The sequence below is a fragment of the Lissotriton vulgaris genome, chromosome 10 (genome assembly GCF_964263255.1).
Source record: "Lissotriton vulgaris chromosome 10, aLisVul1.2, whole genome shotgun sequence".
Lineage (NCBI taxonomy): Eukaryota > Metazoa > Chordata > Amphibia > Caudata > Salamandridae > Lissotriton > Lissotriton vulgaris.
This window is the reverse complement of record NC_141698.1, coordinates 23,780,456-23,803,389: the sequence shown is the minus strand read 5'-3', so window position 1 is coordinate 23,803,389 and position 22,934 is coordinate 23,780,456. Positions and strand designations below refer to the sequence as shown.

General features: G+C 48.3%; 1 protein-coding gene across 3 annotated transcripts in view; it reads left to right on the top strand.

The window, feature by feature from the left end:
• Positions 1–22,934, top strand: part of OTUD5 (OTU deubiquitinase 5) — a 456,714-nt gene that overhangs the window by 373,593 nt on the left and 60,187 nt on the right. For all 3 annotated transcript variants that reach the window (XM_086940296.1, XM_086940294.1, XM_086940295.1), the window contains exon 7: positions 1,129–1,336. In XM_086940296.1, coding sequence (XP_086796422.1) covers positions 1,129–1,336 — 208 coding nt within the window. The remainder of the gene's footprint in view (positions 1–1,128; positions 1,337–22,934) is intronic.

The window sequence follows — 22,934 nt, the reverse complement described above, 5'->3', positions numbered from 1 at the left end:
ATTTTTGAATAATAAGGTAGATACTAGCGTGTGACCTAATACCATCATGTCAAAGGTCCTTTAAATCGAGCAAACAGAACGGTTTTGTGTAGAAGACAGTCCACCCACTTACTGTCTTGTCTGCAAAGTTAGATTCTGGCTTTCTTTGTGTGGGACAGCACGCTCATGTTCCTTAGAGACAAGATGCTGTTAAGAACAAATCCCCAGTTTATTCATTGTCTTCAGACTTCACCCACACCACTGCATGACTCTTCCTACATTATTTCCATAACCATCTTCTATGCCAGACAGGCTCATAAATGTTTATTTGGAAAAATCAAGCCACATTTATGTTTCCTTTAGTTGTGCTAATAAGACACAAGAAGTTTGGAAACCAGATGGCTCAGTGGATTTCAAGGCTGTAATCTCAATATGGCATCCAGTTTTGGTGAAGTTGACTGTCCTTCTACAAAATTAATTGTGACTTTGACGGCTTTTTAAATTAAATATGTGAAATCATCAGCGCTATTGTGGCATTCCAGACAAAACAGTCCAAACGTAATATCCAGTCTAGGACAGAGTCCAGAGCAGGACCTGCAGGAATTTAAACCTGTTTCAGTAAATGGAGCTACATACACCTTTCATCTATGTTTTATATTGGTTTAGTTTCCTAAATCAAACATGCGTATCTGTTGAACAATCAATGCAGAGGCATTGTTGCTTCGAGATTCAGTTCTCCAAAATGGTATTCTCTGTTCTCAAACAGTTGGAGATGTCTGTGCAAGGTAAAAACAAAAACATATCCATCTAGCTTTCCCTTATCCACTGCTTTTCCAGTACTGAGTACCATTGATGGAATATAGTCTTGACCTTCAGTACTCTCTTTTAATGCAACCTAGTTTCATAATCCTCCTAATCCTCTTAATCCACTACATACATCAACATCAAAGTCTATCTCAGTCTCTTCTCATGGCTTGCTCGGACAATGTTTGGTATGGCCAATTTGGACCCGTGGTCTGCATTGGATTATAAAACGATTAGTAATTTGTTTGGATTTTTGTCAGAATGACTTTACTTGTAAATGTTGGAGATTGCCATTTGTTTTCATGTTTTCACAAAATAATGTTATGCTTCATTGTTTCTCTGCAGCCACGAAAGGCCTCTGCAACCTGCAGTTCAGCAACTGCAGCTGCTTCGAGCGGGTTGGAGGAGTGGAGCAGTCGGTCCCCAAGACAGAGAAGTTCTGCTGCTTCCCCTGAGCATCCTGATATTCACAGTGACTTGCCCTTAAAGCCTCCCTCGCCTGGAACAGTGGCTGCCCTAGCACTTACAAAACCACCTTCCCCATGTGCTCCAGGTGAGTTCACTGTGACTATTAGTTTAATGCTTCTAAAATCATTAAGTGCTTTGAAGATGGCATGCGCTTCCCCTGATGTATGACTGCTTTGGAAAATATGCATGGGTGAGACTAATGCAATTTCATACTTAAAAGTGGACTCAATAATAGTCCTATTCGTCCCACTTTCTTATTGTATTCTATTAAAGATTTCTAGTATAGTGCACAGCTAACCCGAGAGGCCTCCAGGCCCTTAGACACATCTGCAAGGCCTTGGCCAGTTCTGCCATAATTAGAATAGGAGGGTCTTTAGAAGTTTCCTACAAGATTTCTGACTGAGCCAGCCAAAGATTGGCTGAGAGGGCATTCCACAAGTTGGCGGTCAGAAAGTCAAAGGAACGGTCGCCACACCTAGCCTTATTGACATTTGGAACAGTCAACAGAAAGGAGTTCTCAGAACGTAGTGATCGCTTGGTCATCTAAGAACAGAGTAGTCTTTGAATCAGGAGGGGGCCTTTGCCTTGTATCGCTCTTTGGGACACGCATCGAACATTGAAATAGATCCTTTTTTCTATTAGGAGACAATGCAATGCCGCCAAAGCTGCGGCTGCTGAATCGTGTTTGGGGAGCATGTATAGTGAACGTTCTGCAGCATTCTGAAAGATTTGTAAGCGTTTTAGGACATGTTGAGGACTTCCAAAGAATAAGGAGTTGCCGTAGTCAAGCCGGGAGTTAATCCCTGTATAATCACCCTTTTGGTAGAGGGTAGTAGCCACTGCATGACTTTGCGGAGTGTTCACAATAGTCTGAAACACGTGGCAGGGAGTTTTTTGGCTTGGGTTTCCATATTAAGCTTATTATCCAGCCAAAAAAAAAACAAGGCTTTTTGCTGCAGTACAGGTTACTGGTCGCTCATACAAGGCATTGAGGCCAAGCAAGTTCTCTCCAACAGGTCATGTTGGAGGGACTTGTTGGAGGGGTCTCTCCAACACCTCTGTTGCACCTCTGTCTTTCGCCGTTCAATTTGAAGCTGCTGTTGGACATCCATTTTGTTGCTTCATTCAGACAGATATTTAAGTCCCTAGATGCCTGCTGGGATTCGGGGATAAGCGCACTGATCAATTGAGTATCATCAGCATATGATACAAGATCCAAGCCACAGGCCTATCCTATTCTTGCCAGTGCGAGGACATAGACATTAAAGAGTTAGGCTTAACAGAGAGCCCTGTGAAACTCCACATTCAGTGGAATAAGTGGGTGAGAGGCAGGGAGCATCATGAACCTAAAAGGTTCTATCACAGCACCTGAAATACCAGTATTGTCCAGTGTTTGGGCCTGAATACAGTGAGAAACCGTATTGAAAGCAGCACTGAGGTCTAGCATGATCATGGCCGCTGCTCCACCTTGATCAAGATGGCCCGAAGCTCTTCAGTATCCACTAACAATGCAATCTCCATGCTATTTTCTGGCCTGAATCCTGTCTAAGTAGAATGGAATAATTTACCTGGAAATTAGAAAGGTGTTTATTGGTGTGTTTCCGTGAAATGTTGCTTTGTTTTTGGAAGCAAGAGATGGGTCTGTAATTCTCTACTACCAAAGGGTATGCATGCGTCTTCTTAAGCAAAGGTTTAAGTATAGCATGCTTCCACACAAGGGGAACCATGCTAGTGACCAGCCAGCTATTTAGGATCTTCCTTAAAATCAGTAAAATAGTATCCCCTGCTTTTAATAGGACATCAGGTGGAGCTAGGACCATTGGAGTGCCAGATTTTATGGAAAGTAGGATAGACCTGATGTCATCTATGTTTAGAAACAGAACGAAGGTCAGCTGGGCTGTCGCTATTGGTTCTTCAAGGAGGGTTGGAAAGGATAGTGTGCTTGTTGGGAGGGAATCCAGGATGTTCTTTACTTTATTAATAAATGCAGAGGCAAACATCGTCGATCAACGGATGTTGAGGGGCCTGCAATACTAGCAGGGGTAGTCACTAGTGTTGAGAGCATTTTAAGACACATGCCACCTTCCTGCAGTACCAAAGGTAGCAGATTTCAGATTAAGTTGCCTTTATTTCATAGTTTCATTTTTTCAATTCTCAGTATTATCATTCTTGCAAACATGTGCACAAATAAAGACATTCTTATCTTTCGACTACAACCTAAAGACATTTAGGGGCTGCTACAAATGAAAATTGGAGCAATAAACTATGATTTTTTTCCAGAGTTTACCTTGTGGGAACATATGCTGGTATTTTTTCTTTTCTAACCTCAAACTAAACAGTGTGGTTCACTACTAGGAATGATATACTTTCCAGGATTTGGCACATATTTGACAAGATGTAGTGTCTGTCCTCACAATGTTTTTTAAATGCATTTACTAATTATTCATATATTAAGTAAATTAATTCTCTCCTGTTCCGTCCAAAGATGCTTTACGTATTGGATTTTTTTGTATCCCTAACAAGTTTAGAACCGATTCCTCCATTCTTCCCCCGCCCCCGCGCACACACACAAAATTATTTTTCACCACACACACAAAATTATTATTTTTCAGCATTGGATCTTTCATAGGTTTGTGTTGCTTGACTTATTGCCCAACAATAGGCTGGGAACCTGGAAGTATTTCAGTACATCAACTGAAATTGAAAACAGACAAACATTCACAGACCACAGGTGGCAGCCCATACACCTCATTTAATGAACCAAAGTCCAACCAATCGGGTGGACGTGCTTTAGAGTTCCATGCCACTTCAGATACACAAACTGTCATGTTTTCAACCGCATATCTTCAGGACGATAGGGAAATTCCAGAGCGCTGTTTTTTTTTTCTCCACAAACTTTCAACTGCTTTGTTTGGGATTAGTACACCTGCAGCTGCGAAGGTAAACTGTCTTTACTCCTTTCTTCGAATGACTGTGAGGTTGATCCCTTCATATTTTTCTTTCATTTTCTCTTTCTGTGGTTGAATCCTCAAGATCCTTGTGCAGCCTAGGTGCTTCATGTAGTGCAAGGAAGAACGCCTATGAAGATCCCCACACTAAATTTTTTATTGGTCTTCACTAATTATGGCATGTACCCACAGACTGTTTTGTGGGACATTTGGTTCCAAGACCGAACAATAGTGTCCTCGCAAATTTAAATGCAGAATTGCCTGGCACATTCTCAGTTAGCTTTGCTTCTATCACACAAGTCAAAGAAAGACAAACCAGTTAGAGCACTGAAGTCCTTTTTCCTGCAGTGTTGCAGGTGACCCCTGCTGAAAAGCCCCAAGTCTACCTCGAAGGCTCAGACTTCTGGTCCTTTTGGGTCAACAATGCAAAAATACACAAGAAAATCCACTGAAGATGGTCTCCACTACTTCAATGCTCCAGTAGACCTTTTATATTCAATAAGGCAAAAAATTATCAAGGATTTGTTTTAAGAATGCTACTTCCTGATCCAATTGTACCACCACCGATATCATCAATGCATAATTGCCACTCCAAAAGGTCCCCACTGTCGAATTTGTCTACTCTGCTACCTGGTTTTACTACCCTCTGAGACTGTGCATCCATCACCAATCTGTGCTCTGCAACCAGAGGTGGTACAAGATTCCCGTTCAAATGTTGATTCCAGTCACCAAAGGGAAAATATTCGGGGCAGTGATCACCAAGAATAAGATTCTGTTTCCATTGAGGATCCTTTTCTGGAACCCTCACCTTGACTCCTCACCAGGCAACACCAATCATTTTCACTGTCGGTTTCAGCCTCTTCAAAATGTAACCTACAAATGGGCACTATGGAAAAGACCTAATTTCTTTTTTATTTGAATCAATCCCGCAGATCAGTGAAGATCCCCATACTATAGTTCCTATGGTTGGAGAACTTGACATGTATGAGAAATCCAGTGCTAGATGTAGCACTTGTCTCAAGAAAAAGTATAGTGCACCAGACATTTCACCTTCCTGTTTACTTAACTAAATCAAAACGGACTGTCCTATCAGCAGCGTGGCAAACCAGATCCCGCAATCAAGTCTGCTCCATGCTTGTTCCCTACAGACCTCGATGGCAAAGACTTGAGTACAATACGCAAGAGAATCCTCATCTTGGCAGCTTCATGAATGAATGCCACTACCATACTATTGAGGCAAGAGCGACAACCGTGGCATGATTTCACCCCTTTTATGGAAATGTTGCCAGAGTAATACCCCAAGCAAGTGAAAGCCTTCATCAAGGAAGAGAAAGATGTGTCTTCCGCTGTTATCGATGCAGTCTAGGTACATCAAATGAGGGTGTTCACCAGATGGTAACCAGAGCAGTGACTTTGAAGAAGTGAGTGGCTGAAATGCACTTCCTTCAGACCTGAGGTGCAGTCCAGAGCCCTAGATGTGCTCTTTAATGGAAAGTGTATGCAGATAACACTCTTCAAACTATAAAGATTGATGCAGACATGTCCAGGCCTCTGGCTATCTTGCATAGGAGACCAGATTTATCTTACTACAAATGAAGATCTCCTTCTCAGAGCAATTTCTACCAAGTAGTATTATACCGTACTTTTCGTACTTATCCACAACATAAATCCACCTCACAATATTATAAGACAATCAGGAGGAACACTACTTCTCGGGCAACCTTAACACCATGCAGCCCATGCCAGTGGAAGGGAAAGTTGGGGCTTGCTTCCAAGCATGGGTAAAAATATCTGACAGCTAGGGCTTGGTATTAATAAAGTATGGTCACACTGTAGAATTTCGACAAACTGCTGCCAATACCATCGAACAAAGAACTTCATTTACATCTACAAGTCTTACGGCTAGAAGTGTCCAAAGTACTGCAAAGGACAGCTGTAGAACTGGTTTCAAAGGCTCAAAAAATCGGGGCTTCTATTCAAGACTTGTTCTTATCCACTAGAACTAATCTGAGGGCACATCAAGAAACAAACAATGGCTTTGGTGGATATTCTACAGTGAGTCACCTGTTTATATCATTTACCCTCCGAAGACCTAGAGGATGCCTTTTTCCATCTACACATTCAAAGCTACAGTTAATGATCAGTTACTAACATGTACTGATCAGTTACTAAAAACCATTACAATTATGATATTACAATACATTTAGGGCAAAATACATATAAGCAGTTAGCGGAGGAATGTACAGTGAAGGGGATATTTATGGACTGCATGATTCTAGTTCTAGGTCTATTTTGTTAGGTTTTTTTTTTAGGTGCTGCAGGAGTGGTATTAAAGGAAGTAATGCCTTACGGTAGTCTCCGGTCTTGAAATGAAATCTAAAGAACTTCCGTTGATCTTCAGTAAATAACAAACATCTTTTCCCAGTTCAAGATTTTCAAAAACTCAAAGATGCTCAATAAGCTCTGATACTGAACTGATGCAGACATGACTAAAAGATGTATGAACATTTACCAGTATGAACAAAAAAGCCAACAGTAAAGTATACAATAAAGTGCATTAGTTCACTGTTGGAAAACTATATGTTCACCAAAGTAAATTAATTGCTACTCCCTCGCTGAGTAGGTAAGATGTAATTTGCCTCAAAATTCCCCCAGAGTCAATCAAGTAAAAATAGGTGATCATCATGTACACCGGCCAAGATCTTTATTTGATAAACCCACAATATCTGTCGATTTGAGGCGTCACTGAAAGGCTGGAAGACTGAAAGGCTGGGGGCACAGATGCTTGCTCAATTGGTCTATGGTCTCCTCAGGATCAAAGATTTCACATCAGTGTCTTGGAACGCAAAGCAATCAGTCTCACTGAAAGTCTTCTTACAAATAATCACTCCTCAACGTGTGCTCATAAAGACAATATAGCAATGCTTTATTCTAGAAAGAAACAAAGGTGCTAAGGTTCATGTACACTTCCCCTAAAACATATGATTGTTTTTCACCTGCTTGGCAAATTTAATTTACTTGTAAGTCCCTTGCAAAGTGGTATGCCATATACCCAGGGCCTATAAATTAAATTCTAGTTGTGGGCCTGCAGCACTGCTTGTGACACTCACTGACGTAGCCTTTCAAACTTTTCTCAGGCTTTCCACTGCAGGGCTTGCATGCTCAGTTTACTGCCATCTTGACTTGGCATTCAAAATTACTTGCCAAGCCTTAAACTATCTGATAGACTTCTAGCTTCAGATTATTTACCTTTGAATTTCCCAGGCGTCAGGCTGGGGCCTCAAAGACCCTATCGCAGATCTGGGTTGGTGCCGGTCGTGCCACTGCGACCTCCCCTGATGTCGAACCCGAAGTGGGTGTCTTCGGTGTCTCCGGTGCCCCAGTCATGTCCTTCTCCGGACGTCACTCGATGGAACAACTTCACTCGACGCTCATTTCTGCAGCGATTGACAGTTTACTCCTGAGGCGGAAGCCGGGAGTTAGGACCTTGCTACGCTTAGCTTTTTATTGTTAAAATTTGGCATTGTGTTTGCTTTTTAATAAACTTACAGAGCGCGACTGCAGAAACCCTTTTCCCTCGCTTCGCTGATTAGGTGGGGAGTCTCCACCCGATCAAAGAGGCTGCCGGTACACTCCACGGCCACCTCGCAGGGGGTTCATTGGGGGTGGCGGTCTAGTGCTCGGACGCGCTCTGCGTGAGCATAAAGGAAGACTGACATGCTTCCGCGCAGCAGACGCGGGCAGCGGCGCGCCATTTGCGCGCCGAAGGTGCACCAAAGGTAAGCCTGTCTGCGCCCGTCCAAGCCACGACGAGCCCAGAGGCCATGGCCTCTGCCCGATTTCAGCCAGAGTCAAACCCCTCTAACATATTAACCTACTCCCCAATTAAGCTCCATAATATTCAGAAAACAGCTTCTGACATCTACGGCTCCACTTTAAATTGCTGCAATAAGTTGCCGAAGCAATTGGAAGGCCCTGTAGCCTGTAGATGCTGCACCTTCCAGGGAAACCAACTTATAAGCCATGTATCGCTGACGCGACCTTTCAGGATCTCTCCTTCGGAGGGACTAGCCTATATCCTATGTAATGTACGCTCCCTAGCTAAACACCCTTTTGAAATATGGGATCTGATTAATTCACATTCCCCCGATATCTGTTGCCCGACTGAAACCTGGTTGAGCCCCACCAACCACCCTATTATAAATATAGCCATTCCAGACAACTACAAATTTATCCACCTTGATAGAGGGGGGTAAAACTGGTGGAGGAATAGCCATTGCCTTTAAAAAACAGCTTAGTATCTCCTGGATAAACTCACTTATAGGTGAAACTATGGAAATAGGCATTTTCAAAGTAACTTTTTCACCATCAGAAAGCTGGACAGGAGCTCTAGTCTACCGGCCTCTGGGTCCTAAAGCAGACTTTTCATATATATTAGTAGATCTGTTCGCTATCCACGCACTGGCCGCCAGCAAGTTCATGTTAGGGGATTTTAATTTCCATGGGGAACTGCTCTCATCACCTGAGGTGAACAAACTCCTCACTGATTTGGAGTAGTTGGGGCTCTCTCAAAGAGTTCAGGGTCCCACTCATAACGGGGGTCATACACTTGATTTAATATTCACGAACATTGATTCTCTCAGGTATGATTCGCCTTGGCCTCTCACTTGGACGGACCATTCTATGATCAAGTTTATGATGGCAACTAGTACACAGCCACCGGCTGCTTGGCCAGCCAGAAATGTCATACGGCGCAGCAGGCATGGAATAAGGTAACCCCTCTGGCATTTGAGCAAGCGTTCCGGGTAGCTCCGTCTACAGAGGAGTTGGATGTATCCAGCTCACTGATGGCATTTAGGGACGGGCTGGTGAAAGCTCTGGACGTAATTATCCCAATAAGGAAGAAGCCCAGTCTAACCCTAAATCGACGCTCAGCCCAATGGTACTCCGCTGAATTAAGGCAGGAAAAATCTTCCTGCAAAAAATTGGAGAGACACTGGCGAAGAAGTAAATCCCCTCAGTCGAAACTGCCAGTGCAGATTTGAAAAGCTGTCTGCCATCGAAATTTAAAAGCAGCGAGATCCTTGTGTATTGTGAACCAAATTGAGAGTTCAAGTAACTCTTCAAAGGCGCTATTTGAAATTGTCAAAGATTGTGTGTCCCCTGTCGCATGTAAGCAGTCACCTATAGTCTCAAGAGCTATGTGACTTATTGGCCAGTTTTTTTCAGGAAAAAAATACTAAAATCTATTCCAACTTTCTACCACCTGACCTCGAAAATCTATCCACTGTCTTCAGTTCAGCCAGCACTACTATACGGACCGACTGTTCCCTAGAACACTTTATGCCTTTATCATTAGTAGGGACTTAAAAAGCCTTGGCGAAGGCTAAATCAGGCTCTCCTGCAGACTCCTGCCCCCCAAAAATCATGTCACTCCTGTCCCATATTCTAGCTCCCGCTATCCAGAATATCTTCAAACTTTCGATTCAAGAAGGCGTAATCCCGGCTGCCTGGAAAAGAAGCCTTTGTCCGTCCTATCTTAAAAAAGCCCTTGGCTAATCCACAAGATCTGGGCAATTACCGTCCTATTTCCTTGCTCCCTCTTCTGGGCAAAATGCTTGAAAGCATTATCAACCGGCAGCTGAATAGCTACCTTGAATCGAATGCGATCTTGGATCCCTCGCAATCTTGTTTCCACCGGGGCTTTAGTACTGAAACGGCTCTGTTGGCGGTAACAGACTCTTTGAAGATGACTGTGGATGCCGGAGGTTCCGCGATTTTGATACTTCTCGACCTCTCCGCAGCCTTTGATACCATCTTGCATGCTAGGCTTGCGGAGAGGTTAACCTCTTTTGGTATCCAGGGGGCGGCTCTTAAATGGTTACAGAACTTCCTGATGGGCAGATTCCAAACTGTCGTCCTGGGCCCCTATCAGTCTGAGAAAATACCATTGGATAAAGGCGTTCCCCAGGGCTCCTGCCTTAGCCCTACCCTTTTTAGCATCTATATGGCACTTTTGGCAAAGGTAGTGGAAGCCCTGGGGTTCGAAACTATATCGTACGCTGACGACACCCAATTACTGTTCAACATCGGCCCAAATATTGAAGCAGATAGACTCTGCTTTACCACAGGAATCCTTGAAATATCAAACTGGATGACTAACAACTGTCTCCAGTTGAATCCGGGTAAGACGGAAGTCATGCTTCCGTCTTACCCGGCCAAAGCCGAAGCCTGGTCCAGCGACTGGTGGCCTACACAGTTGGGCTCCCCCCAGAGCCTAAACAGTGTGTTAATAATCTTGGCATCAAGATAAATCAATCTCTCTCAATGCTGGACCACGTAGCCTCCATCTCAGGGGCTTGTTACTATAGGCTAAGACTGTTGCGAAAAATGTTTTCTTTTATTCCTACGGAGCACCGCAGAACGCTGACCCAAGCTATGGAAATGAGCCGTTTGGATTATGGGAATGCCCTACTAGCAGAGGTGGGGAGTAGCATTTCTAAATAAACTGCAGGTAATCCAAAACACAGCGGCCAGGATGATCCTGAATATGCTGTCGGGCTCCCCCTAGTTACCTTTGCTGAGACTCCTACATTGGCTACCTATTAGACAAAGATCCTTTTTCAAGGTTTGCTGCCTGACATTCATTGCGCTTCAGGGTCAGGGACCAAAGTATCTACAAAACAAAGTAGTAAACCACATTCCGAGTCGCCCGCTGAGATCCTGCTCGCAGCAGCTACTTCACCTACCTCATATCAGGCTCAATAGGTCAGGGGGCAAGGCTTTTTCTTACCTGGCCCGAAATACTGGAATAGCCTGCCAAAGTCACTACGAGAGATTCCATCTTACCAAATTTTCAGGAAACCTCTAAAAGCATTCCTGTACTAAGGCCCCCTCCCTCCCAATGTTTCTTCCTTGTGAGTTTTCTGAGTAAACGCCAAGATGCTCCAGGGTGATTCGAGTCTATATAAAATTGACTAACATCACCTATGTTGTCGCTTTAGCACTTTGAGAATGTGTTAGGCCCGGGAGAGGATTTGGAGGGATCCAGGATGACTCTGTGGAGCAATTGGACTGGTATGGGGAACTTGGAAAGGCCAGTGGACTGGATACTTCTCCAGATACTGACATGCTCTCTCCGCCATCTGTGGCTATGGAGGACGGGGCATCTTATGCCATGGTGGTCAAGAGGGCAGCTGAGGTCCTTGGACTAGGGCTAATCTCCTGACTGAAGTGCTTAACCTGGGGGTTCCACCTCAGAACCCCTTTTGCCCTTTAACAAAGCACCTTCTAGGCATGTGGCCCAAGCCTAGCACAGGGCCTCCTATGAATAGTACAATTGCATGCCACTATCGCCCAGCTCAGAGTGACCCAAAGTTCCTCAGGCAAATCCCTCTCTCCGGCCCCACCAACCCCTCCACCCCAGAAAGTTTGGTGGTGCAGGCCTCTACGTCCCAATGCATGTTACCTTCCGCCCCGCCTGATAGGGACTCTCGAGCTACGGCCAGATCCTTGGGCCTCTATTCTGCTCCACGTGGCCAGTCTTCCTTTCACCCCTTTTGTGGCAAATGAAGGGGGTTCCAGTTGCGCCAGCCCTATCCCAGCCACCATCCTGCGCAGACTTCCCAAGCCATGTGGACGCTGTTCATTCCAGCCCAGGAATGGAAGCCAGAAGTAGTCGGCCACCTTGCCCTTGGCACCTGAAGCCTCCAAGCACTCCTAGTCTGACTCTGCAGTACCACACCACACCACTCCAGTTGGTGGGAGAATTCATCATCTACCCCACTGGAGGTCAATAGCATCCGCCAACTGGATCTTGCATATCATTCAGGAGGGCTGTCCTCTGCCTTTCCTTCTTTTCCTCCTTCCTTTCTGCCAAATTAGGAACAGCTGACGGAGGATCATTTAAAACTGCTTCAGGAGGAAGTTACAGCGGTCTTGGCCCAGGGGGCGATAGAAAGGGTCCTGGTTTCAGAAGTAGGAAGTGGCTGTTATTCCCGATACTTTCTGTTTCCGAAGAAGAACAAAGGGTTGTGGCAAATTTTAGATTTTCGGACCGTCAATCTCTTCCTCAAGGAGAAATTTGGGGCGTGGCCAAGATGCTAACCTGAGAGGTGGCAAGATCGTGAGGCTCCCCGCTCCAGGTCCCCCATCGTGGCATTTTCATAGCACCTGAGCCCTCTTTCTTGCGGGGTCAGAGGCCGAGAATCCCGATACAGCAGGTGGCTGATCTAGAGGCGGCGAGCGAGTCGTACAGCCTTTACACTACGGCGCAGAGCTTAGGACGACATCGTCGCATCATGGCGGCCGAGCAAGCAGAACGGGATGCGATGCTTCTTCGCCGCCAGTGAGCAGAAAGTCAGAAGTCACCTGCCCACAACAGCTTCCAGGGGCCAGTGGAGCGTGGTGGCGGTGCTGCTTTTGGGCATCACGGCGATCGACAGTGGGGACTGCCAGGGGCCACAAATTCCCGACCACGGGTGGCGCGAGAATCGATCTGGGCTTTTGGGCCTGTCGCCGGACTGTGGCCGCCGGCCCAGCTGGGCCCGCGGAGTGTGAAGCACGGGGCATGTGCTGCAGACCGCCCCCCGGACTGCAGGTATGGAGTAAGGAGGAGGCCAGCTTACAGGGTCTGAGGCGACCGGGACGATGTAGGAGCGAGAGGCTTGGCGCTGCTAGGGAGACCCCCCGAGGCGCAAAAACTGAGACCGGTGCCGCGGGGCCTGGGTGGCACGCACACCGTTTACCTTCCTGGGCCGGAGAGAACCAACCTTGCTAGAAAGACGCTTGCCTGTGGTCGACTCCGGGGCCAGTGGAGCGTGGAGGCTCTGCCGCGCTGGGGTGTCACACCGTTCGACTACGAGGATCGCCACCGGACACGGAGGCTCATGACTGCGGGTGGCGCGAAAATTGAGGTCCGTGCTTTTGGGCCTGCTGCCGAACAGTGGCCGGCGGCCCTGCTGGGTCTGCCGAGTGCGCAGCTCGGGACCTCTGCTGTGGACTACCTCCCGGACTGAAGAGGTGGCGTAGGGGGGCCAACCTGCCGGGATTGAGGAGGCCAGGACGACGTGGGGTTGTGGGGCCCAGCGTTGCAAGCGGGTCCCGCCGAGGCGGCGCAAAATCGCAAAATCGAAACCGGGACGTTGAGGCCTGAGGGGCGAGCACGCCAATTGCCTTCCTGGTCCGGGGAGAGCCTGCACACAAAAGAAAGGTGAGGAGTGGAGGGAATGGTGGCTGCCGCCCTTGTGCCCGCAGTGTTCTGTCCGGGACTCTAGAGACTCAAGGGGGAGCCCACTGTGGGATACACCCGTCCAGGCCTGTGAAATCTGACTGAGCCAAACCATCGCCAGTCCTCTCTAGGCTCCCCACACCAGAGTGACCCCCTCTTCCAGGACTAAGCAATAGGTGTTGGGAGCTGTATTAGAGGTACACATAAGGGCACAATGTAAGCGCCGCAAGACTGAAAGTTCAGCCCTTACTGACCAAACGAAACTGGGATCCTCTGGCTGGCAGCTCAGACGCGTGCCGGTGTCCATTGCCTCTGCGTGGGCCGGTTCTTGAACTCCTACACAGCCGGTGTTGGCGGCACAAAATGGCCACCGCTGGGCGAAGAGGCGGGTGCACCATCACAGACATTCTTCTCAAAGGCACCCCCAAGGGAGATAAAGGGCTCCCATCTCCGACGGCAGTGAAGCAGACCACAGATCAGGGGGATGGAGAGGTGCCTATAACCAAGTCGTTTCTGGAGTCTCTATCCAATTCCCTGCGCGAGGACTTTCAGGCGCTAAAGCAGGAAATGGCCGGGGAGCACCATGAGCTTCGCCAGGAATAGGATGGACTGGGTGAGCGGGTTGTTGAGGAGGCGGAGCAGACCAGGAGTGAGCAGGTGGAACAACTCCAGCAAGAAGTCATCCGCCTCCGAGAGCAGCAAGTTGATCTTCAAGCGCACACAGAGGACCTTGAAAACCGGTCCAGAGGGAATTAACATTAGGGTCCGAGTCGTTCCAGCCAAAGCAGAGGGGGAGAGTGTCACGAGATTCCTTCAAGAGCTGTTCCGAGAGATCCTGGGGGAAACAGATGACTTTGTAATTCGCATAGACAGGGCGCACAGAGTCGGTCTGGCATGACGAGTGCTTGCCCCCGCCTGACATCCTGGCCTTCCTGTCTGACTTTCCCTTAAAAAAGAGGATTCTATGAGAGGCACGCCAGAAACAACCTCTCCAGTACAAGGGGCACCAGGTGGCTCTATATGAAGACCTTTCGGCCATCACATTGCACAAGAGGAAAGCCTTTAAAGTGGCCACAACGTTCCTGCGCGACAAAGGGATCCCTTACTCATGGGGCCACCCCTTCAGGTTGATCTTTAAGTGGAAGGGGACCCTGCACCAGCTTAGATCCCTGCACAACACATGTGCCCTGCTGGGCATTGAGCACAGCGAGGAGTCCCTTACACAAGAGTCCTCCCTACGACCCTCCCAAGAGAAGTCACTGCGGCCTTCGCAGGATGGGTGGCAGAGGGTGGGCCACAAACGTTCGCCCAAGACCCACCTGAAGCTGGACCCTGCCATGGTGGCACAGGAGCAGGCCTCAGCCATTCAAGAGGTGTCCAGAGACACAGCCACACTGAATTGACCTCGATAGGGGGGGGGGGGGGCTTGCTTAGCATTCGGACCATGCAGGTCCGATGGGGGGGGGGGGGCGGACGTGGAGCCGACTGGGTTGTCTCCACCACACGTTCCTTCACATAACGTCACCACAGGCCTGAACTGAGTGCTAACTGGCCTGGGACTATGAACCGAAATTGGGAGTTTTCTGTTTGGTTTCGAGAGGGGGAGGAGGGTGTTGGGGTGGGGCTGGGGGGTGGGGTACTGGGAGGGGGGATAAACAGTTGGCTGGAGGGTGGCGGATCCGGGGAGGGCGGGGCAGTTGGGGTTAGGGAGGGTTGGGTGTTGGGTTGGGGGTTCTGGGGTTGCTGGGAGTGGGGTGGGAACCAGTGTGTCGACAGAGGTAGAGCTTACTCATGTGGCGCAACAGGAGGTGACTCAAGCACACACTACACCGACATCGTGATCGCTGAAGTTACATTAAAATTTTTAACATTAAATGTGAAAGGCCTTAACAACCCCATTAAACGGAAAGCAGTACTATAATATCTAGAAAATTATGGTGCCGCTATATGCCTGCTTCAGGAAACCCACCTACTTTCCAAAGACTGGTACATGATGAGGTCCCGAGATATCCCTGAACAATTCTTTTCTTCCACACCTGATAAAAAGGCGGCAGTCGCGCTTTTAGTTGCTAGGCACTTCCATGATTAGCTCAGAGATAAAGTGGCGGAGATTAAAGGCAGGCTTCACGGTGGGTAACATGCAGTTGACAGTGGGGTCCATATATGACCCAAACACGGGACATGAGCCTTTCCTACAAAATGCCTTTTCTGAAGCATTGCGATCCTCTGATCCTCTTCTACTCCTGGTGGGGACCTCAACTTAGTGATGGACAAAGACAGGGATAGGTCGGGCCATCGCTATGGCAGCATCGGTGCTATCTTGGGGGCAGGTAGGGAATGGGTACAGCAAAGAGGCCTAGAGGACCTGTGGAGGGCTAAACACCCGAGAACATCACAATACATTTTCTATTCTCACATACACCACACCTACGCCAGATTGAACCACTTCATAGGATATTCTGAGCTGGAAGCCCGGGTGGTAGATGTGGGTATCACCCCGGCGGCCATCTCCGATCACGATGCTGTTGAGATCACGATCAGAGTCCCCAGAGTTGGAAACCCCCCTGGTAGATGGCGGCTGAGGGAAACCCTCCTGCAACGTGCGGACGTAGTCCAACAGATCCGTAAGTGCATCACTGATAACTTGACAGTTAAGGACCGCCCTGACACATTTATGACGGCGGTGTGGGGGGCGCTGAAAGAAGTGGTGAGGGGTGAACTCATTGCTGTGACGGCGGCGGAGTCCAAAGATCGTACAGCAAAGCGAGAAGTCCTCACAGCTAAGGTCATTGAACTGGAACGGGTACATAGCCGTACGGGGGCCCGAGAGTCTGAAAACAACTAAAATCTGCCAGGGCTCAATTAGTCTGGATACAGATCGGGCTGAATACGCAGCTATCCGCCTGCGCCATACCTATTATGTAGGGGGGAACAAAACTGGACGCCTTCTAGCGAGCGCGTTGTGGGCCAAGGTGCAACGCTCAAAAATTCTAGTCTTGTGCAATGAGAAGGGGGACGAAATACGGGACGAGGCGCAGATACAAGGCAGACACCATATCAGAAGCGGATGCTGACTCATACCTGCGGGGCGTCGCTACGAAGGCGCTGAACTCAGCGAACGCGCTAGATGCACCAATTCAAACCGGCGAAGTGATTAGTGCCATTTCCCGTCTCAAACCCCCAAAAATCGCCAGGTCCGGATGGCTTCTCTGCTGGTTTTTATAAAACTTTCTGTCCGCTGATTGCCCCGGTGCTTACAAGGCTTTAATTCATTTCAGAGTCCCGGCTCCATCCAGCCTGACATGTTAGAAGCTGATGTCATAGTGCTGCCTAAGCCATGCAAGGACGCTACTCGGTGCTCGGCTTTCCGACCCATCTCTCTGCTTAACCTCGATCTTAACCCCTTCCAGGCTCATGACGAGCTGGGCTCGTCATGAAGTAGCCTCCTGCCAGGCTGATGACGAGCCCAGCTCGTCATATACAATGGACTTTTGAAAATTCCAGCACAGGAGGAAAATATCACTAGCAGCGATGGTGTTAAGCTATTTACAGGCGTTCTGGCCCTGCGGCTTGCACCTTGTCTCCCCGGGATTGTGGAGCCGGATCAATCGGGCTTCATCCACGGTAGACAATGTAGCGACAATACCAAGCGATTCCTTCACCTGATCGATAAGACCCACTTCCAGCAATCAGATTCGGTACTCTTAGCCATTGACGCCAAAAAGGCGTTTGTCCGAGTCGACCGGGGTTTTTTAAGGAAGGTTTTGACACACTTCGGAGTGGGTGCACGATTCCCAGCTTGGGTGGCAAGCTGCTACCATCTCCTGTTCGCACTTTGTCGAGCCATTTGCACAGAAGGTGCGCGTTCACCCTGGCATATGAGGTATAACTTTTGGGTGTGAACCACACCCTATAGGCTTGTATGCTGATGACATCCTGGCGGCTCTTGATGATCCTAAGAGTTCAGTGCCGGCCTTCCTGGAAGAGATTGAGTCTTTCGGAAAAGTATCGGGCTTTAGGATGAATAAAGGAAAATCGGTGATCCTGCCGCGGGGTGAAAACGCACGCACTAACCATGATACACTGGGGTACGGAGGGGGCCTGTTAATACAGTCGCAACTCCCATACCTGGGCATTACCCTTACACCATCTACAGACAGGACAGTAGCACTAAATTACGCTACTATAACAGTGCAGATCCAAACAGACTTGGGGCGATGGGCGAAACAGCCACTCTCCCTGCTGGAGAGAATTGCGGTGGTGAAAATGTCAGCACTTCCCAAAATTCTATATGTCTTTCAAACTATCCCAGTGTCTCCACCCACTGGGACCATTGCGAATCTGCAAGCAGCGATCCAGCACTTTATATGGGGGGGAAGAGACCGAGGCTACACAAACAATTGGTGTACCGGGAGATGGACGGGGGGCCTGGGGATTCCCAATTTACAACAGTATTTTCATGCAGCGCAGCTGCGATATTCAGTGGAGTGGTCCAGGCCTTATCGGAGAAGAGTTAGCTCCTCTAAGACAGGGCCATGGCCCAAACAAATCTGTGGAAAATACCATTCCTTCGCCGCCCTCATAGACCACGCTACCTCCAGAATTCGCCCATTATGCGCACAATGTGTGTAGGACTCTCCCTTCGCCGCTCACTCCTCTGCTGGATAATCCCGAGTTCCCACCGGGCACTGACCCCCTATCTTTCCCACAATGGCGAGGCTCCAGCTGTAGATCAGCGGCACATTTCTTCGATCTGAAGGGCTTTCTCCCATTCTCGGAGCTGTCCCGGGGGTACGACATCACCTCGCCGCAGCTCTTTCAATACTTCCAACTTAGGCACTGGCTCACACAACCCGAGAATGTCACACTTGTTGGTAGGCAAATGACAGAGTTTGAGAAATGGCTGGTCATGAAGGAATCGGACAAAGGCCTTATCACAGATCTATACAAGATGCTCACTCCTCTTCACGAGGCACACCACACTGCGGGGCAGAGACGCTGGGAGGAGGAATTAGGTAGAACATTAACCCTCCGGGAGTGGCGCTCGATTTATTACAGGGCCAATCACACAGCACGGAATGCAGCGGGTAGGGAGATGGCGGTGAAGTTAGCCACATATTGGTACCTCACACCTGCAAGGCTTAATAGGGGCAACCCATCCCGGAGCGCGTCCTGCTGGAGGGGTTGTGGGGAAAGAGGCACCCTGACGCACCTACTTTGGGAATGTACAGAAATCAAGGCGTACTGGACGGCAGTACTCAACGATATAGATAACTCATTAGACACTGAAATCCCAAGGTTCTTGGCCTACACCATTCTAGGTCTCCCGAATGCACTCACATTTCCTTTGAAATCCGTAATGGGACGCCAGATAGGTCTGGCGATACAGGCTGCTTCCCAACACATTCTATCCTTATGGGCGACTAACACCCGTCCCACACACACTGGCTGGCTGCACAAACTTTGGTTCACACTAGGGATGGAGCGTATACAGGCCACACTCACACAGACTGCGGCAACATTCCGCACGGTTTGGCAACCACTGCTTACACCTCTCTCAAGAGTTCAATGAAGTCACATGCCCTAGGTACCTCTGCTTACTACGCCTGACAGATGCCAATTATACCACCACGGAGAATGAGAACACACAGTGAAGTTGCTGTAATTGTAACACCCTGCGCTCATAAGGTTCGACACACTGGTTGGGGGGGGGGGGGTTGGTTTTTTCTGTTTTTTTATTAACTGGGCTTTACGGCCGATTATTGCTTATAGCCACCAAATATGGGAGAGATACTCAAGTGTACGACGACGGGCCTTCCTAACTCTGCGGGGTATAAGCTTCACCATGTGAAGGGGGCCCTCCAGAATGCTCGTCAATTTTTCTTGTGGCCGCAATATTGCATCCTACTGTCTGTTTGTTGATGAAACCAATAAATCAAATTTAAACAAAAAAGGAGAAATTCAAAATGCTCACTCTAACTCAGGTCTTGTCTGCCCTAGACCAAGAAGACTGGATGGTAGCATTGGACCTGCAGGATGAATATTTTCACATCACCATCCTGCAGGGCCACAGACGTTGCGTGCGGTTCAAGGTAGGCAGAGAGCACTTTCAGTTCACCGTGCTCCCCTTTGTCCTTACCAGCACCCCTCAGGTGTTCACCAAGGTGATGGCAGTGGTCGCAGCTCATCTGCGCATGTTAGGGGTGTCAGTCTTCCCCTACCTCGATGACTGGCTGTTGAAGGCGCCCTCGCCCCAGGCTGTCAACTTCCACCTCCACACTATGGCAGACCTCCTGCATGCACTGGGGTTCTCTATAAATGTGCCAAAGTCATACCGGACTCCTTCTCAGACACTCCCTTTCATCGGAGCTGTGGATGCAGAGCAGTTCCGGGCCTATCCCCAACTACAGCGATTTTGGATATTCAGGTTAGGATTCCGATTTTTCAGCCTCTATCCCGGAGTTCGGTGACAATGACTGACTGTTGGGCCTCATGGCCTCCTACATCCTGTTGATAAAGTATGCCAGGTGGTATATGCAGGCTCTGCAATCGGACCTGAAGTTCCAGTGGGCACAGCATTGAGGAAATTTCACTGACGTGCTTCAGATCTCAGAAGGAACTGCAAGAGATCTGCAGTGGTGGTTGACGAAACGCCATAGGGTCAACGGCAGACCCATCTACAACCAGATCTCACTCGTAACAAATGCATCACTTCTGAAATGGGGTGGCCATCTGGGAGAGGTGAAGGTCAGGGGACACTGATCTCCTGCGGAGATCCACATCCGTTTGATGGAGCTACCAGCGATTCAGGTGGCATTGAAGGCATTTCTTCCCTCTGTTGAGGGGAAGTTAGTACAAGTGTTTACGGAGAACACCACTGCCATGTGGTGCTGCAACAAGGGGGGGGGGGGGGGGGGTCCTGGACTCTTTGTCGAGAGACCATGCGTCACTGGGCATGGCTGGAACAGCAGGGCTTAACCCTGGTGTTTCAACACCTGGTAGGTTCTCTGAACGCCAGGACAGACTAACCCGGCTGTCTATGCCTAGCTGATCAAGAATGGCTTCTCCAGTCGGAGGTGGCGCAAGGTCTCATCAGTGGGGAGAACATTGGTTAGATTTGTTTTTCCCTCCATAGAGAACGCGCAGTCTCCGCAATACTGCACATTGGAGTTTACAAGGTGGCTATCGCTCGGCGATGCATTTTGTCGCGAGAGGAGCTCAGGCCAGCTGTATGCCTTATCACCCATTCCACTCCTGCCCATGGTTCTGAAGATCAGGAGCGACCAGACCCAAGTCATCTTTGTGGCTCCAGTACTGGGCGAGGAGAGGCTGGTATCCAGAGCTTCTGAAGATGAGCATTGATCCTCAGATCAGGCTGCCCCTTCGGGAGGATCTTCTGTCGCAGCAGCAAATACCCGGAGAATTGCCAATACACAAGCTCTCCTAGCACGCTATGACAGAACACACTATGATGAACTGGAAGGATTATTACAACACCTACCAGAACCCTATAAGGCAAAAGCAAATGACCTAATACAGGAAGGGAAATTGATCACCAATGCATCCATAAAATGCGCCCTTGAGGCAGCTGATACAGCCGCTAGGTCTGTCAATACTAGTGTGTTGCTACGCCGGCATGCCTGGCTCCGCATCTCGGGCTTTAAAAATGAGGTGCAATCTACCATGCTCAATCAACCCATTAACCAGGATTTCTTGTTTGGCCCTGCAGTTGAGACCATCTTAGAAAAGATGAAAAAAGATACTGACACCGCTAAGTCCATGGGTGCACTTCAATTTCAACAGTCTAGGAGCTCCTTTCGTCCTTCCTCTTTGCGAGGCTCAGGCAGAGGCAACACATCCCAAACCTCTTCATCATTTAAGAATACTACACAAGGCACCTTTAATAAAGGCTCCAACAGAGGAGGTTATAGAGGGAACAATAACAAGGGCAGAGGACGTGGTGGTAATTACACCAGAGCCTCCACCGCCAACAAACAGTGACTTGTTCACACTCCCTCCAGACCACTTAACACCAGTTGGAGGGAGACTAACACAATTCCTACCAGTCTGGAACGCCATTACGACAGACAGGTGGGTGAGACAAATTATCCAGTATGGTTACTGCCTGGAACTCACTTCTACTCCACACAACATACTGCCCAAACACCTTCCAATGTCCAAAGAACACATCACGCTGTAACAACAAGAGGTGCTATCCATGCAGAAAAAGGGTGACATAGAGCCAGTACCCTTTTCAACAGCAAGGGACAGGAGTATACTCTCTATACATCCTCATTCCCAAAAAGGACGGATCCCTCACACAAATATTGGACCTCAGCCCTCTCAACCAATACATACTCTGAGAGCATTTCCATATGATCACTCTACAACAGGTCCTCCCACTTCTCCAGCAAGGCGACTTCTTTGCTACATTAGACCTCAAAGATCCATACTTTCACATCCATCCAGCTCACAGGAAATACCTCAGGTTCACGATACAAGGTCACCACTATCAATTTAAAGTTCTCCCCTTCGGGTAACTACAGCACTAAGGGTTTTCACAAAATGCCTAGCAGTAGTAGCAGCACACCTCAGAAGGCAACACATCCATGTGTTCCCCTACCTCGATGATTGGCTCATAAAAGCCAACTCATACTCAGTGTGCAAGCCATACGTCACAGACAATCCAGCTACTGCACAGTCTAGGATTTTCCATAAATTACCCGAAATCACATCTGCAGCCCTCCCACATACAATATCTGGGAGCAACAATAAATACCTCAGTGGTGAAGGCATATCCAAATCCAGCCAGGATAGCCAACATACAGGCTGTCATTCAAAGATTTCACCCACAACACTCCCTGCCAGCTCGAGTGTTCATGCAGCTTATAGGCATGATGGCCTCCTGCATATTCATTGTCCCTCATACTCTGCTTCAAATGCGTCCCTTACAGGAATGCCTAACACGGCAGTGGAACCAGGCTCAAGGACAACTAAAAGACCTAGTGTTGGTAGACAGTCGCACTTACAACTCTCTGCAGTGGTGGAACCCACAAAACCCTTATAAGGGGAGACTGTTCCAAGAGCCAGTTCCACAAGTAATATTAACAGCAGACGCATCACTGACAGGTTGGGGAGCCCATCTCCTTCAATACGCAGTCCAAGGTCTCTGGACAGTCAAGCAAAAGACACTACATATAAACCACTTGGAGTTACTAGCAGTATTTCAAGCAATGAAAGCCTTTCAGAAATACTTGCGCAACAAGGCTGTGTTAATCCGGACGGACAACATGACAGCCATGTACTACATCCAAAAACAGGGAGGGACACACTCTCTGCAGCTATCTCACCTAGCACAGAGCATATGGAGGTGGGCAATTTCAAAGAACATCTTTCTCCTGGCATAACACCTCCCAGTGATAGACAATCAGATGGCAGATCTACTAAGCCGACACAGTCAACAAATACACGAATGGGAAATTCACACTCGGGTTCTATAACCATTC